At 44.4% G+C, this 15,504-nt stretch overlaps 2 protein-coding genes across 2 annotated transcripts in view; one reads left to right on the forward strand and one right to left on the reverse strand.

Annotated features, from left to right (window-relative positions):
- GABBR2 (gamma-aminobutyric acid type B receptor subunit 2) overlaps positions 1-15,504 on the forward strand; it is a 331,202-nt gene that overhangs the window by 26,622 nt on the left and 289,076 nt on the right. The window lies entirely within an intron of this gene.
- LOC129079400 (eukaryotic translation elongation factor 1 epsilon-1) lies at positions 8,484-9,528 on the reverse strand. The gene has a single exon (XM_054584624.1). It carries the CDS (start codon positions 9,521-9,523, stop codon positions 8,999-9,001), a length of 525 nt encoding a protein of 174 aa, XP_054440599.1. The 5' UTR covers positions 9,524-9,528; the 3' UTR covers positions 8,484-8,998.

The raw sequence follows: 15,504 nt of genomic DNA on the forward strand, positions 1-15,504 counted from the left end.
AAATTTAATGATGTAATACATTTCCTATCGCTGCTATAGCAGATTATCTCAAAGCAGTGGCTTAAAACACCACATCTTTATTCTCTTACAGTTCTGGAAGTTAGGAGTACAAAATGAATCTTATTAAAGTCAAGCAAGATGTTGATAGGGCTACTTTCTTCTGGAGACTCTCAGGGGAGAACCTGTCTTCGTGCCTTTTTTCAGCCATAGAGGCCACATCCATCCTTAGCTCATGGCTCTTTCCTTCTTTCACTCAAACTTGTTGATTCCATGGCCACATCTCCTCTTACTTTAGTCTCTTGCCTCCCTCTTATAAGGACCTTTGTGATTACCTCAGCCCACCTGTATGATCCAGGACAATCTCCGCATCTCAACATTCTTAATCACATTTGCAAAGCCTCTTTTGCCATGTAAGGTAACATATTCACAGATGTCTGGGATTAGGATGTGGACATCATTGTAGGGGGCACTATTCTATATACCACAGGTAAGAAGTGGTTTTATTACTCAAAGAAAGAAAGGGAGAAAGACTATTAGGAAACAGCGTATTTAATGCTCAGTTAATGTTGAAAGAAGGACCGTTTGGTGGGCTATTGCATGCTGCTCCTTCATAGCACTCTGAAATTCATTGGTTCAATAATAGCTCATTATAGAAAAGCAAAGGATGTCTTCTGGGCGTAGACTCTTAAGTTTGGGTAAAAGAATTTAGGAGGAAGCACATGGGGCAGGTCAGTTGTCCATACTTACTATTGTTCAGTTGTAAACCCTTCCTGGACTTCATCACCCACTCTCGCCTTTAGAATGACGGGCATTTGGACTGCAGACATGTGATCAGCTCTACAAAGATAAAACTGAGCCCATTACCTGAGGTCACCAGTGTGGTTCTCCCCGCTCGTCATAAAGGCTGGGAGCCATGGCCTCATCTATGACCACCCCCTTCACTTGGCCCTGCCCCGCATCCGCCTCCACATTTTCAGATCTCATGGTGCTCACTGCTGGCCTTTCTTCACTCTTCATGGAACTGGCCCAGGCACCCGTCCCTGCGCCCGGCACACTCGGTACCCCTTGTGGGGCCCTCCTCCCCCAGTCCTGTCCTGTCCATGGCAGCTCCTGCTTTGGTCTCACTGACCAGAGAACCACTGCCTTCCCGTTAGACTGGCTCAGAAATCCCCATCAGTTTAGTTTCCCAATTGCTGTCAGATGACAGCTCATCGTCACTCGGTCTCTGTGTTTGCGACCAGTGTGGGAACAGGGAAATGCCCCACTCTTGGAGTTGGAGTCCTGGGGCCTCAGGGTCTCATCCTCAGCCATCATCCCACTGGGAGTTCAGGGGCAAGACACGCTTCTCCCCCGTTTCCTTCTTCACAAGATGGGGGAGGCTGGCCAGCTGAGCCCGCGTTCAAAGGTGTCGTGATTCCTGTCCCACCTGGTGACCAGGACTGCTGCCAGCGGAAGCCTGGGGAGGCAGGCAGAGAAGAGAAGAGGAAAGGAGGCCAGCCTCACTACTGCCCCGCGCAACACCCCCCAGACACCTGGCTCATGACCTCCTTCCTGGCCTGTAAAGCCTCAGGGCGCTCCTACCCCCTTCATGAGCTCCAGAAGGCAGGCATCATGGCCGGCCTGTCCCTGAGGCCCAGCTCAGGGCCCAGCGTCCCAGGGACCCCGCCAGCTGTGAGGGTGTAGCAGTCGGCTCTTCTGTGCTACACTGCTGCTTGGTTGCTTCTCACCTCATGTGCCATCGCCTCTCTTCCACCATCAGGAGCAGCAGTGGCTTAGAATGAGTGATGCGCCAGGGGCTGTCTCCTCCACTAGGCTAGACTCCCTGGCGCAGATCTTCTCTCGTTCCTTTCTGCTTCTGGCCAGTTCTGGAAGTTACAGTTCTGGAAGTTAGGAGTACAAAATGAATCTTATTAAAGTCAAGCAAGATGTTGACAGGGCTACTTTCTTCTGGAGACTCTCAGGGGAGAACCTGTCTTCTTGCCTTTTTTCAGCCATAGAGGCCACATCCATCCGATGTGGCCCCCGGTGCCATCCTGCCAACCCAGGTACCAGGAGTCAGGGCCCTTGGACCAGGAGCAGGAACATAAAGGCAGGGTGCGTGAAGGATCCTGTGATACCCCTCCCCTCAACATTACTGTGACTTCCATGGCTTTCGTATGGGTGTGCTCTTCCCCTCCAAAGAACACCAAGGAAATCCCTGTCATTCCTGAGTTGTGCGGATTGTTGATGGGTTTAATCAGTTTGTAAGAACAGGTGATGTCACTGAATCAGGGCTTGGGAATCCTGGGGAGGGCTGGCCCTCCTTCCAGCGGAGGCAAATCATTAGGCTCCTTTTGTGTTCCAGACACTGTCGGGGGCACCAGAGGGAACTGCTAAGCACAGTTTATAAAGCTTTCCTGTCCCCTCCCTGGAGAATGATGGAGACCAAAATGACTGAACATCATGAACTCTGCAAGGCCCCAGTCAGGACCCACAGCGCCTGGAGGACAGAGTGTCTGACTGTTAAGCAAAGTTTGTAAACCTTTGCTCCTTCCCAGGAGGATTGATGTGGGTTGTGTGGATGGCATTTGCAGTGACTTTTAGGCCCCAAACGAGGCTTCGTCCTTACAAAAACCATTACCATTTATCTCCTCCTCAGCAGGGCTCCTTGTGACCTTCAGAGATAGCTACTGAAGAATTAGCACTGAGTGTAGGTCAGACAGGGACTTGTTCGTTGAGCAGTGCTTTGTAGCAAAACCAAAGTGATATCGGTGATGACGCAAGGTTTCCATGTGCGGTGATGCCTCGTTTATTCAGGATTTCAGGACAGGAATTGCACTAAGGCAGTTATTTTTGGGGAACTAAGGTTTCTACATTTAAACACCAGAAACTGTTTTCTTTTTAAATATCGGCCAGTTTGTGTTTCTTTCTAAAATATTTTTATTTCTTTTTTTAACATAACATTTTTTCATATGTATGTTCATTGTAGGGAAGGAAAAACAAGAAAATACTCATAAACAATAACAATGTGTTTTCTCCCCTAATCTGCTCCTCTCAGAGATAAGCACTCTTAACATGCCACCTTCTAAGATGTGGTGCTTTTAATTCAGTCTTTCACTGATGATTCAAGATCTTTGTCTCAGTTCTCATTAGTTGTCATCTACTTCACTCTGGGGAAATTGGATGGGACATGTGGATTTTTGACCCCAAACTATGATTCTTGAATATAAAAAAGGGTTGTATGTGGTTATTTTCAATTTTATGTGGTTTCATTCTCCTGGCTCCTGCTAGCAATTTCTGCTGCTCTGTGTAAACCTTCCTTATATTCTTTTTGCCTCTCTCCATTCACCTTATCTTCTTGATTCTAAGATGCACATCTTCCCTCAACATTTTAATGTTTTTGAAACAGGGAAGTGTCTCTCCAGCAGGCAAAGGAATAGTTCTGATGAAGAATATCATTGTCTGTGTGTAGTTAGGATTTCATCTATTTTCCACCTCAGTTGCTATGGTCACTTGTTTTATTTGGAGACCTTCCACTCACTTGAATTTTAACTTGCATTTGGATTCTACATTATTGCTTATTATGTGTTATAAAAGATTACACTATAATCAAGTAATAAAATTATTGTGAATGCAAAGATTGCCTGTCACATGCAAGGCAAGATGATTAAAGGCAGCAGAAATTGCCCAATCTCTCAGAATAGATCTTAACATTTTCAGATTTAAGGGAGGTAGACGAAAAGGTTAGGACTAATTTTCAAACGAAACTGTTTCGTTTCCATCAATAGATAATTTAATTAAAGAAAAAAGAAACCTCAGATGATCAGATTGGTAATTCAGATGAAAGCCCCTTATCCTTTGGATTACCTGAGAATTATTTTGTCAGTTTGAAAGACACTAAAGGGTCAAGTTCATGAAGTTTGGGTCATGAACAGCAAGGATCAAGGAACAAGCATAATGCTATGCACGTCTGTCAGTCTGAATCTAAAATAGGCTAAGATTAAAATTTAGAAAATGACACTGAAGAAGAAAATGTTTTAGATCAACCTGTGTTTATCTGTTGGTCAGTAAAAAACTTCTGTGATATCACTTAAAAACAAAGGAAAACTGTCACATGCTACAACATGGATGAACCTTGAGGACATTATGTTAAATGAAATAAGACAGTTACAAAAAGGCAAATACTGTATGAGGTGTCTAGAGTAGTCAGATTCATAAAGAAAGCAGACTGGTGGTTGCCAGGGGGTTGGGGGAGGGGGAAATGGGAAGTTATTGTTTAATGGGTACAGAGTTTCAGTTTTACAAGGTGAAAAAGCTCGGAAATTGGTTTTACATGTGAAAACACTTAACATTGCTAAACTATACACTTAAAAGTGATTAAGATGGTAAATATTCTGTTATGTGTGGTTTACGACAATTAAAAAAATATTTCTGTGTTTTCTTGATGAGGGCGTTACTACCCACCCGGTTCTGTGAACCAGTAACCTCTGACCCCTCCCTTGTGCCCCCATCCAGTGATCTCCAGACCTTGTAGATTTTATCTCCCATTTAGCCAACCCTCATCTTCTTGCCGTCTCTTCCATCACAGCCCAAGCTACTGTTGCAGCTTCCCCAGACTGCTTTGATGGCCTCTTAACCATAGTCTCCCGGCCTTCCTTCTGTCCTCAAGTCCTATTTCCAGGGTGACAATTCAAAAGTCTGGCTGTATCAGACCCTCAGTCAGAACCCTTCAGTGCTTAGGGAAATGCAAATCAGAATGCCTTTTTATACCTACTAGGATGGTTAGAATCAACAAGTTAGATAATAAAAGGGATTAGCGAGGGCGTGGAGAAATTGAAACCCTCATATACTGCCGATGGGAACATAAAATGGTGCAGCCACTTTGTAAACAGCTTGGCAGCTCCTTAAATTGTTAAACATAGAGTTAGCATGTGACCCAGCAGTTCCACTCCTAGGTATGCTCCAAAGAGAAGTGAAAACCTGTGTACCCCAAAACTTGTACAGGGCGTTCATAGCACCATTATTTATAATAGTCACTAAGGTGGAGAGAACTTAAATGTCCATCGCGTGATGAATGGGTAATTGAAATGTGGTATATCCATAGAATCAAGTATTATTTGGCCATTAGAAGGAATGTACTCATATATGCTGCAACATAGATAAGCCTTGAAAGTACTGTGACGAGTGAAAAAGAAGGCAGCCAGAAGAGACCACATTGTATGATTGCATTCATATGAAACATGCAGAACAGGCAAATGTACAGACAGAAAGGAGACTAGTGGTTGCTGGGAGCTGGAGAAATACAAGGTGGTTCCTACAGAATATGGGGTTTGTTTTTGAGGTGGTAAAAATGTTCTAGCATTGACTATGCTGATGGTTGCGTGTATATGTGAATACGCTAAAACCCATTGAATTGCATACTTTGAATGGGTGAATTGTATATAAATTATATCTCAATAAAGTTGTTTTTTTTTTAAAGCCTCAAGTGGCCTCCTTGTGTTCTTAGGAAAAAGTCCAAAACTGGCCCTCGAGGTCTGGCCTGCCCGGCCTGGGCCTTCCTCCCTGCCCCGCCTCCGCCGAGGCCTCGCACCCGCAGGCTGCCCTGGCCTGGAGCGCATCCCCTCCCCCGGCCCGGTCACTCGCTCGGTCCTCCTCGTTCTAACTTAAGGAGTTGAGATCCTGGTTCTTGATGCCTCGCATAGGTTCCCCACGATAGGCGCTTCCTGTGTCCTGCAGGTCTGGGCTCCAGGGATTGCGAGGGCCGGCCTCCCGCTCCAGTCTGTTCCGTGTGCTGGGCCCTCAGGCTGTGGCAGTCACGCTCCCTCTGTGAAACGGTGAATCACTAACATCTTGGGTATTGAGATGTATGGTATTAATGTTCTGTTTTATTCCTAAAATGACTCAAGGCAGTTTAAAACAAAACAAAACAAAACAAAATTGCAGCTAATAAAGTGAGTTAATTAAACTATCAATTAAAATATTAATTTTAAATTAGCAGTTACATATATGAATAAATAAAAATTAATTAAAATGGTATGCTCTATAACCAAAAAGAGATAGACTGATCGGTGGAGCAGAAGAGGAACTCCAGAAGTGTGCTCAAATAAATACAGTCATTTCGTGTATAATAAATGTTGTATGTGAAATAATTGAGGAAAGCTGAGCTCTTCCACAAAGGGTGTAGAGGATGACTGGTTAATCACATTTAAAAAGTTAAAACGTTAGAACAACGCAATTAAAAAATTGGTAAACGCAAAGGAAAAGACTGATGCATTTAAAATTTTAAATGTCTGAAAACCTAAACCGCTGTTATATTTTGAGCTCGCAGGAGAAAGACTGAGACGGAGCGGTCCCTGCAGAAGGTTCACTGGGGCGTGTTCTGGGGAGACACCAGCGTTTCTGAGAGACGGCTGCGGGAGGGGGCAGAGGGAGAGGCAGCGGTCCTGCCGCTTCAGTGCCTCAGGTGATGTCACCAGGAGCCCTGGAGCAGGGATGGCCCTTCAGGGCTTTCCCAGACTGAGGCAGTGGGCCTGGGTCCTTGTTCCCCTGCATCACCGTCACTGGCCACGGGCTGCCCCCTGGGATGAGGCAGTTCCCTCAGGCTGAGGGCAAGTTCCAGTCAGGGACTCAGTTATTCCCAGCAGCAGATATTCCCAGCAGGTGGTGGACAAGCGTACGGACTCAGTAGAGGGGACCTGGGTGCAGTCCCACAGGACCCACTACAGCCATAAACTACAGCCAGGACAAATATTTACAACATAGATATCTTAGGTCAGATTGGCCGGAACCTGGGCTCTGAGCAGAGGTCCGCACGCAGGTTTACGTGCAGGGGTGTCCTCTGGAACGCACCAGGGAGGGAATGAGGACGGCAGGATGGGGCAGGCGGAGAGGCCTCTGCTGATACCACAGGGAGCTCTGAGGCTGGGACTGCCCTCAGATTTGAATCGAGGCAAGGATTCAGGGTCTTTCTGTCCCCATGTGGATATCAGCTGTCCCTGGGGCTTGCAGACTTGGGTAAGGCAGTTTACTTTGGCCAAGGGCAGTTCCTGGAGAGGGCACCGTTGTGAGGTCAGCAGCCAGCCCTCCCCACCGTTGGGGACAAGTGTCTGGGTCCTGAAGGGGAGGACCTGGACAGTGTGCCACAGCATCCAGCCCGTCCACTGCTGCTGCCACGTGCATTCACTGTCTTTGATTAGTAAGTTCACCCCGTCTGGAGTTACCTCCAAAATTCTGTGGTCTCTTTTCCTAGGAAACTTCCAAGAGGAAGTTAGTGGGGCATACTTTAGCCCCCACCACTGGGGCTGGTTTGGGGGGCATACCTGATACTCATCATCTCTCTCCTCTTCTCCCTGTTCCGGTTCCCCCCAGCATCTCTGTTGATTGAGGTGGTTTACTAGGTGAGGTGACTCTGAGGGCTCTTGGCCTGTGGACACCATGTTCTTCTCGGGCCCCGAGCGCTGCACTGTCCATTTACTGCCAAAATTGGGCAAAGGGCCCCTGAAAGATGTCTCAGTGGATCACTAGGGGACAAAGCCACCGGGTGTGTTTGTGGGCCTAATAGACTTATTATGACCTTGACTGGGTCAGAACTGCTCTTTGGTCTGCCCCTCATATAATTCCCTCCTAACGGGGCTACGATGGTCCTTTGGGGTCCCCATATTCCAGTATCGACGCAAACCCCGTGTTTAACCATCTTCAAACCGTGGGTCATTCTCATTCCTAAGTTTATGATTACTGGAATAAATTCTGTAGGTCCCTCTGGGAAAGACCGAGGGAATCACTATTATATATATCACTTGTGATGTTCTAGGGTCCTTCTGCCTGGGAATCCCTAGCCTCTCCTTCAGACAGAGGTTTTCCAGTCTGAAAACTGTCTCAGGTCCATACACTGGGTAAAAGATTAGGATTTTGGTGGGACAGCCACTGTCTGCCTCCTGATCTTCCGTTTTCTGATTGTTTTATTTTCTGGTTGCTGGGGTTGGCTGCTCATTGACCTTTCCCCTCGGAACACTGCGCTCTGTAAACCGTCTCCCCAGATCTCTGCGGAGCAGGCGCCTCAGGCTGCCCCTCTGACCTTGCTGCTTATTATAATAGAATCGCACCCACCGTGCTTCTAACAGTAAGTGCTGCCGACTGGCCCCTGAGTAGCTGGGTTCCTGTCATCCCCATCGCTGCCAGGGAGTCTAGTCTACATCAGCATTTTCTGCCATCAACTCCGGCCTGCGGAGGAGAGCCACCACCGAGCATCTCCGCGACGCTGGTCCCCTCTGCTACCCCTACCCCCACCTCAGGTGCCACTCTAGCATGCTTACCTCTCTCTGTTCTTTGATCCTCTGCTTCATCGTCTTCATGAGAGCTCTGGCTTCTCTGCTTCACTTAGTGTGGGCTTGGCACGCAGGCAGCCTCTGAAAGCTGAGAAAGGGAAGGAAAGCGATTCTCCCCTCAGAGCCTCCAGGAGGAACCAGCCCTACTGATGTCTTTTTTTTTTTTTTTTTTTTTTTTTTTTTTTTTTCAACCACCTTTACTGGTTCACATAAATACTTGAAAACAAATACATCTGTTTTCCCTTTTTCTATCCATGGCACAATTTATCATAGATCTTAATAAACAAAGTACTGTAAATATTCATAAGGGGCAAATGAATTTTAAAATATGAAAGAATGGTCAATAAATAGCCAACTATGTCAACCAGCCAAATAGGTCAACCATTAAAAGGACTGTTTTTTAAAAAAATTAAGTCACTGATTCACTTTTATTAAAATAAAGTTCATATAAAATGAGGTAATTTATAACTTGATCTTAACTCAATTTTGATAGCAGTTGAATTTTTACATTAAAAAATTGCAAAATTTCAACTAAAGAACAAAATAAACATTCAGACACAAGTTTATCTTTTGAAAATTCTGTCGACTTCAGCAAATAAAGACTGACTGCATTTCAGTTTACATTAGTCCTCTGGTCCAGAATACACATTCCATTTAAAATATTTTTAATCACTCTTCTGTATTTCAGGTAGCTTCTAGTGGGAATTAGTATATAGTCTGTTCTTGATGAAGACAATACTAGACAGATGTTGCCTGATGCCCGGATAATGCTGAATATGACAAAACCAGCGAGACACATTAAGATATTTCTCCTTTTCTTGAACTGTCAGGTCAACTATGAAGCGATGGAGTCCATAGTATAATAGGATATCTGCTAAGGTAAAATTATATCCTGTAAGGTAGACTTTATCTTCAAGATATGAATTAAGATCCTTCAACAGAATGCGGATATCATCTTTATTGGAGTTTCCATCTACTCGAGTTACTCTGTATTCTAACCATTGTTGAACTATAGCTTTTTCTTCTGCAGTGCTTCCAAGCAAATATTCTTTGTTGGCTTGCTTGACTAGATGAGCTGCTATAGTAGTCAATCCTGTAAGAGTTGGACCATTGTTTGTTTGAAGAACTGGAATCTGGCGTTCGCCCTGAGCGCTGTATTTGTTCCCTTTACTCAGCCCTAGGGACTTCTCCAGCAGCGCCAACTCTGCGGCCGCCGCCATCTTCCGGTCTCCCTACTGACGTCTTGACTTCAGCCCTGTAAGATTTTGGGCTCCTGTCTCCAGAACTATAAGAGAATATATTTGTGTTGTTTTAAACCATGGAGTTTGTGGTGATTTGTTACAGCAGCAATAGGAAACTAATTCAGACCCGAACAGGAAATTCGCCAAGGAATAAATATATATAACACAAATGTGGTAAAAATATATACCCTAGTTACAAATACATATATTAGCTATCAAAAATCCAGATTAAAGTAATAATATACCATGTTAGCATATCCTATTGGTGAAGATAGAAGGTGGTAATTCCCAATATTGGTGAGGATTAAATATATATACTCATACTGTTGGTAGGAGTGTTGTATAAAATGGTATAGCTTTTCTGGAAGGTTATCTGAGAATATTTATCAAATGATTTTACAATATGTGTCTTCTTTGATTTATAAATTCCATTTCTAGGACTTTATTCTAAGTTAATGGCTGTAGTATAATCTATGATAGTGAAAAATGGGAAACTCCTAATAGTCAAGGAGAGAAGATTGGTTGAATAAATATTGATATATCTATACAATATTTTCTGTATCCAGCCTTGACATAGAAAAATATTAATGACTTATTGTTAAATTAAAAAGGCAGGTCATGAAACATAATGTATAATATAATCCAGATTTCATTAAAATCTGCATATAAAATATCTTAAAGGATATGCACCTTAATTTTAATAGTGGTTATTTCTGGTAAGTTATAGTTTAATTTAATTTTTAATTTATATCAGAAGTCAGCAAACTGCAGCACCTGTTCTTTTTTGTGTGTGTGTGTGTGAAAACCTGTAAGCTAAGAATTATTTTTACATTTTTAAAGCTTTGTTTAAAAAAAAAGAATATGCAACAGAGACCATATGGTCTGCAAGTACTAAAATATTTACTATCTGGAACTTTACAGAAAAAAGTTTGCTGACCCCTGAGCTATATCTTCAGTTTTCTGTGAATAAAATGTTAAAAATGAAAAATGAAAAAGATTTGTAAAAATTTCCATAGTGTAGTGGTTTAAAATACATAGATCATTGGAGCATTTTTAAAAATTCTAAAGAGAGGGTCATAAAATGAAGAGATGAGCAAGATGAGTAGAGAGAAATGTATGCAAAAGGTCTTGTGCAATTGCTAAAAGTGAATTAGAAATTCTGCCCTGTGCTTCATAGTGGCCAAAGAAAGAATATATATGTTCATGATCCCTAATATCAAAACACCCCAGCTGCTCAAGAGAAGTATAATAGTTTTTCTTGTCTGAGATAATACCACCTCTGAAATTTTATAAAGTAAATTTTTGGTGTGATTAGATTTGGAGTATTTTTCCCAGAGGGAGAATAAATTGGCTTTGAATACATGAAAGAACAATTCTCATGAAGGAAGTTCTTAAATTTCAGGGCATGATATTCCTTATGCTGCCCAAAGCCTTTGTCTCCTTTTCTGTTTCTCGTTGGCTTCAGATAAGCATCTTATGGGTGAGTGAATTGGGGACCCACAACATGTACGTATGTGGTTTGTGATCACTGTTACCACGTATGTATGTGGCTATTACCACGTGACTGGGCAGACCATTGTTGCCCAACCCCTCATCCCCAAGCCAGGGTTTTCTCCCTTCTGCGTGACTTGAACAAAGTGCGCTGCACACATAGCCCTGAAGGATGTTGTCACGGTTTCCTTAGAAGAGCCATTTTTTAGGATGCCACATTGAAGAAAAAAATGACTCATTGAGCAACAGATGGTGCTTCTGCCTTTGGAGGGCTGAGAGTGGATTGGGTCAAGCATTTGTCTGTATGTGGAGGAGGTGCTGTAAGGCCAGTCCTGGTGACACCCTCTAATGGGAAAAGGCAGCCCATTTTACTTTCGTCAGCTACTCATTCCCACATTCATGCGTTCAACAGTGAGGCGTACGGCAGTGGTTCTCCACTGAGGCTGTGCATGGAGAGCACTGGGGAGCTGTGTAAATACATAGCGATGCCTAGACTCCACCTAGACTTGCTGAGTCAGAATCTTCTGGAGGTGGGGCCCCAGGCATATACATTGTTAAATATCTCCCTTGGATGTTCTGATGTGCATCTCCAGTAGAAAACCGTGTGTGGTGGACTTTGGGTTTGACGTTTGAGTCCTGATTTCCTTGCTTATTATGTGAACATGGGTGAATGACTTAACCTCTCCGAGCCTCAGATTTTTTTTGTCTGTAAAATGTGTTAAAAGAAAAATGTGTGAAGTACCTAGCGTGGGGCTTAGAACATAGCCGGTGCTTGGTAACAGCTGTTGGGACTCTCATGGTCAGAATTACCATTATGGTTGAGTTGGCCGAGTTGGCCCTCACCCTAGATCCTCATAATAATAACTGAGCATTGGCCTTTTTTGTGGCCACACCTTCTTCCTATTCCTTTTCTCTAATATTGGGTCCCTTTCTTATACCTGAATCTCTGGTGTGGGGCCTCAAGTCTTGAGAGATTGTCAACTCAAGAACATACAGGGGCCACAGGCACTGGGCAAATAATATACTGGTGAATGGATGAAGAAAGCAGGGGTAAAAGAAATGGATGTGGACACACTTTGTGAATTGCACGTCAGAATAGTTTTTAATTCCATTCAGAAATGTGCTCTCTCTCTCTCTTTTTCTTGGAAACATACAGTCTTCTTGGTTTATGTTTTGTTTTCCCACTTTCAATAGAGCCATGGATACAGAGAAATATTTTTTCACCATAAAAAACAACACTGCAAGTGCAGTGATAAATGTCAGCTGACACTTACTGTTGGATAAAGACGAGGCATCGTGGGGATGCGGTGCATAGGGGACCCTGCCCAGCGGAGACGCAGGGAAGCCAGATATCTGGATTTTTAAAATATTAGTTCAGTTTTTTAAAAGAGCACTGTGTGGAGCAAAAAAAATATATTTTAAAATTGATTGTGGCCCAAGAGCAGTCAGTGTGCAACCTCTGATCCAGAATCAAAGAAAAAGGCTTGTTCTTGCTAATGCCTCCTACCTACCTACCTGTTAACAGAGCTCCTGTCGGTTGATGGATCATGTCTGGATCTCCCTATAGTTCGTATGTCTATAATCACTCATAATGCGCCTCCCCCCTGCTGAGACACCCGCATTCCTGAATGCATTCGGGAAATGCGTGTGTCTCCTCTGATAGGTTTTCTTAAGAATGGATGAAATGAGTTAAGGCATTACTTGTAATTGGCTCACTGTTCTTTGGCAATAAAAACATATCCCTTGCCAATAATTTCTTTCAACACCTTTTCAGGCAAAGCAACATATGGGGTAATTATTTTTAGATCAGAAATAATTTGGGTGTTATAATGCCAGTGTACCTAAAACCTGGTAAGATTATAGGAAGGCTTTAAAATGAGTTTTGAAACTAGGGACATATAAATTAAATGTTGAAGTACTTGCCCATTTATAACTCAAAAAAATCAGCTCAACGGTTTTTGGTTTTTTCCCCCCTTTGTAATAAGACAGCAGCGCAGGCCTGGGCTTAGCCCAGTGATGGAGCTGGTAGGATGGATTGCGGCCCCTTGGCCTTGCTCCCTGGTCCTGCATTTCCTTCAGGGTTCCCCTTCCAAGTATACGGCATCCATTGCTTCTGCACGCTGGAGGCTAGTGGTCGTCCTCCACTCCTTTTCTCCCCTGCCGTATCCCTCCTGAACACTAACGCCTGGATCCGGTTACCTCCCTTCGTCTCTGCCCTTGCCCTACTGCAGGCCCCCATCGTTAGCGTTTGGGTGACTGCACTGACCTTCTGACTATCTCCCTGTATCCACTTTGACCCCCTCTCAGTTTGTTCCCCACTCTGCGCCCAAATAAGGTTTTCAGAATTGAAATCTTACGTATCACCCCCTTGCTTAGGACCCTCCCAGTGGCTCGCATTGCCCTCAGAATAATGACCAAAGGACTGATCCTCAGATAAATCACCAGTCCTATCATTGCAGTCCCCTTGTTCTCTGGGCTCCAGCCTCTGCAGTATGTTTCATGTCTTCATAGATGCTGCATAATTCTCTCCTCATGGACCGTCCCCCACTGCCTTGTGTCTAGTGAACCCCAACACATCCTCAGAGCTCCTCAAGGAGTCTCCCTTGTCCCTTCAGACCAGGGCCTCCTCATTTTGCTCCATGGCTCGCTAATGTCCTGTGCCTTCCATAGCACCAGTCAGCTTGTAATCATATGTATGTTGGTGTAACTCAGACTAATATCCATTTTCACCATTATTATGGAAGCTCCATTTCAGCACTCTGTTGCGTCCCTGCTTGAGTCCCTGCTTGAGTCCCTGCTTGAGTCCCTGCTGTCTGGCCCATAGAAAGCGTTCGGTAAATATTTGTTGAGTGGATGAATAACAGTGAAGAGAATACTTCTTCCTCCCATGATGGGCCCTCAAAGGAACTCATGTGTGAGACAGACATTAAACAGACAACTGTGCTGGGGGTGGGAAGGGCTGTGATGGAACTGTGCACCAGATGCGGAGGGGCCCAGAACAAGGGCACCTAAACGGAGCTCAGCTCTGTTTCCATGGTGCCTGGAAGAGTGGGCGCCGCCATTGCTGTGATATTCATGAGCACCTTGCCAGGGCCCCATAGGCCTGCATTCTTCAGCGATGGTATGCATTTGGTATGGGCGTGTGAAAGAGATGGTTATGGCTATTAGAGTGAATGAAAGACCACTGAATTTAGAGTCTGAAAACCCGATTAGGTGTCTCAGGACAGTAACTGGTGAGCATTGTGATCTTGGGCAAGCAAATTAATCTCTCTGAGCCCCAGTTCCCTCATGGGTGAAGTGGGAATATGGAGCACATGTAGAGAGCTTAGACAGTACCTCCCTACCACATGCATCCAATAATGTTAGAACTGAGTTTTTCCACAAGCCAAAGGAAGGTACTTGTGTGTGGATCCTCCTCCCTTCTGATTAGAAAAAATGGATAGTGTAACTATTTATGATGCCGAAGGCTGGTATTTTCCATAGCCTTAGGCCAACTATTGAGGCAGGTAGAGATTCGAGGTGTGTGCAAGTGTGTGCGTACGTGTGTGTATGCACGCATGTCTCTACACTGAAATCTTCTGGGGAGTCCCTTTAGGCGTGGAAGGGAGAGATTGCGCTGTCACATCCCGATGGCTTTTGCATTCATATCCTGAGAGAGAAGTTAGACGTTTCCCCTTTCAGAGCTATGATACAAAGTGGGGAAAACAGTTGAAGATACTCAGTTCTTCTTGGGAAACTCAGAAGTTGCGTTTCTGTACATTTTGAGTTCTAGTTTAATTGGCATTTTCAATCAGTATTTACTGTGCATTCTATTTGCGTATTATGTTTATGCCAATGTTAGTTTTATTTTAGCCATTTAGTTAAAAAAAAATAGAGTTCTCTTTGGAAGGTAAAGAAGGCTAACTGAGTAGAGGGAAGGATCCTGCCGTCTCTGAGGCTGTCTCAGGAGCCCAGGCCGTAGTGCAGAGCAGCCAAGGAGCTAAGACAACACATGCCTGGGGCCACCCCAGGCCAATTAGGTCAGTGTCTCTGGAGGTGTGGCCTTGATGTTGGTGTTTTTCAGATCTCCCCTGGTGATTTAAATGTGCATCCAGGTTTGAGAGCCACTGCTTCTGAGACCCAAGTCTGGAAAACCGGGCGGCTGTTCAGATCTCAGAGCCACCTGGTGGCCACCTGGTAAGCCACCTGGTGGCAGCTCTAACCTGCAGTGCCCGGGAGAGTACCAACAAGCTCAGAATGTAAACCTGGGAGAAGAGAGTAAGACTGCCCACTCACTTAGGAAATACTGGGGGAAAGGCTTTAGCCTAACTGAGGAAGATTGAGAGCAACTGGGTTCCGAGATCTCTTTGAAGGAGAACAGGGAAGAGGTGGGTGCATGAAAAGGCAAGGCTTTCTCTTTGGGACATGAGAAAGGAGGCTGCTTGGAAAAGAGGACAGCTCTGCGACCACAGATCCAGGTTTATGTCCTG

This window comes from Pteronotus mesoamericanus, unplaced genomic scaffold, assembly GCF_021234165.1.
Source record: "Pteronotus mesoamericanus isolate MK-2021 breed Mesoamerican mustached bat unplaced genomic scaffold, CSHL_Meso_final contig_78, whole genome shotgun sequence".
Lineage (NCBI taxonomy): Eukaryota > Metazoa > Chordata > Mammalia > Chiroptera > Mormoopidae > Pteronotus > Pteronotus mesoamericanus.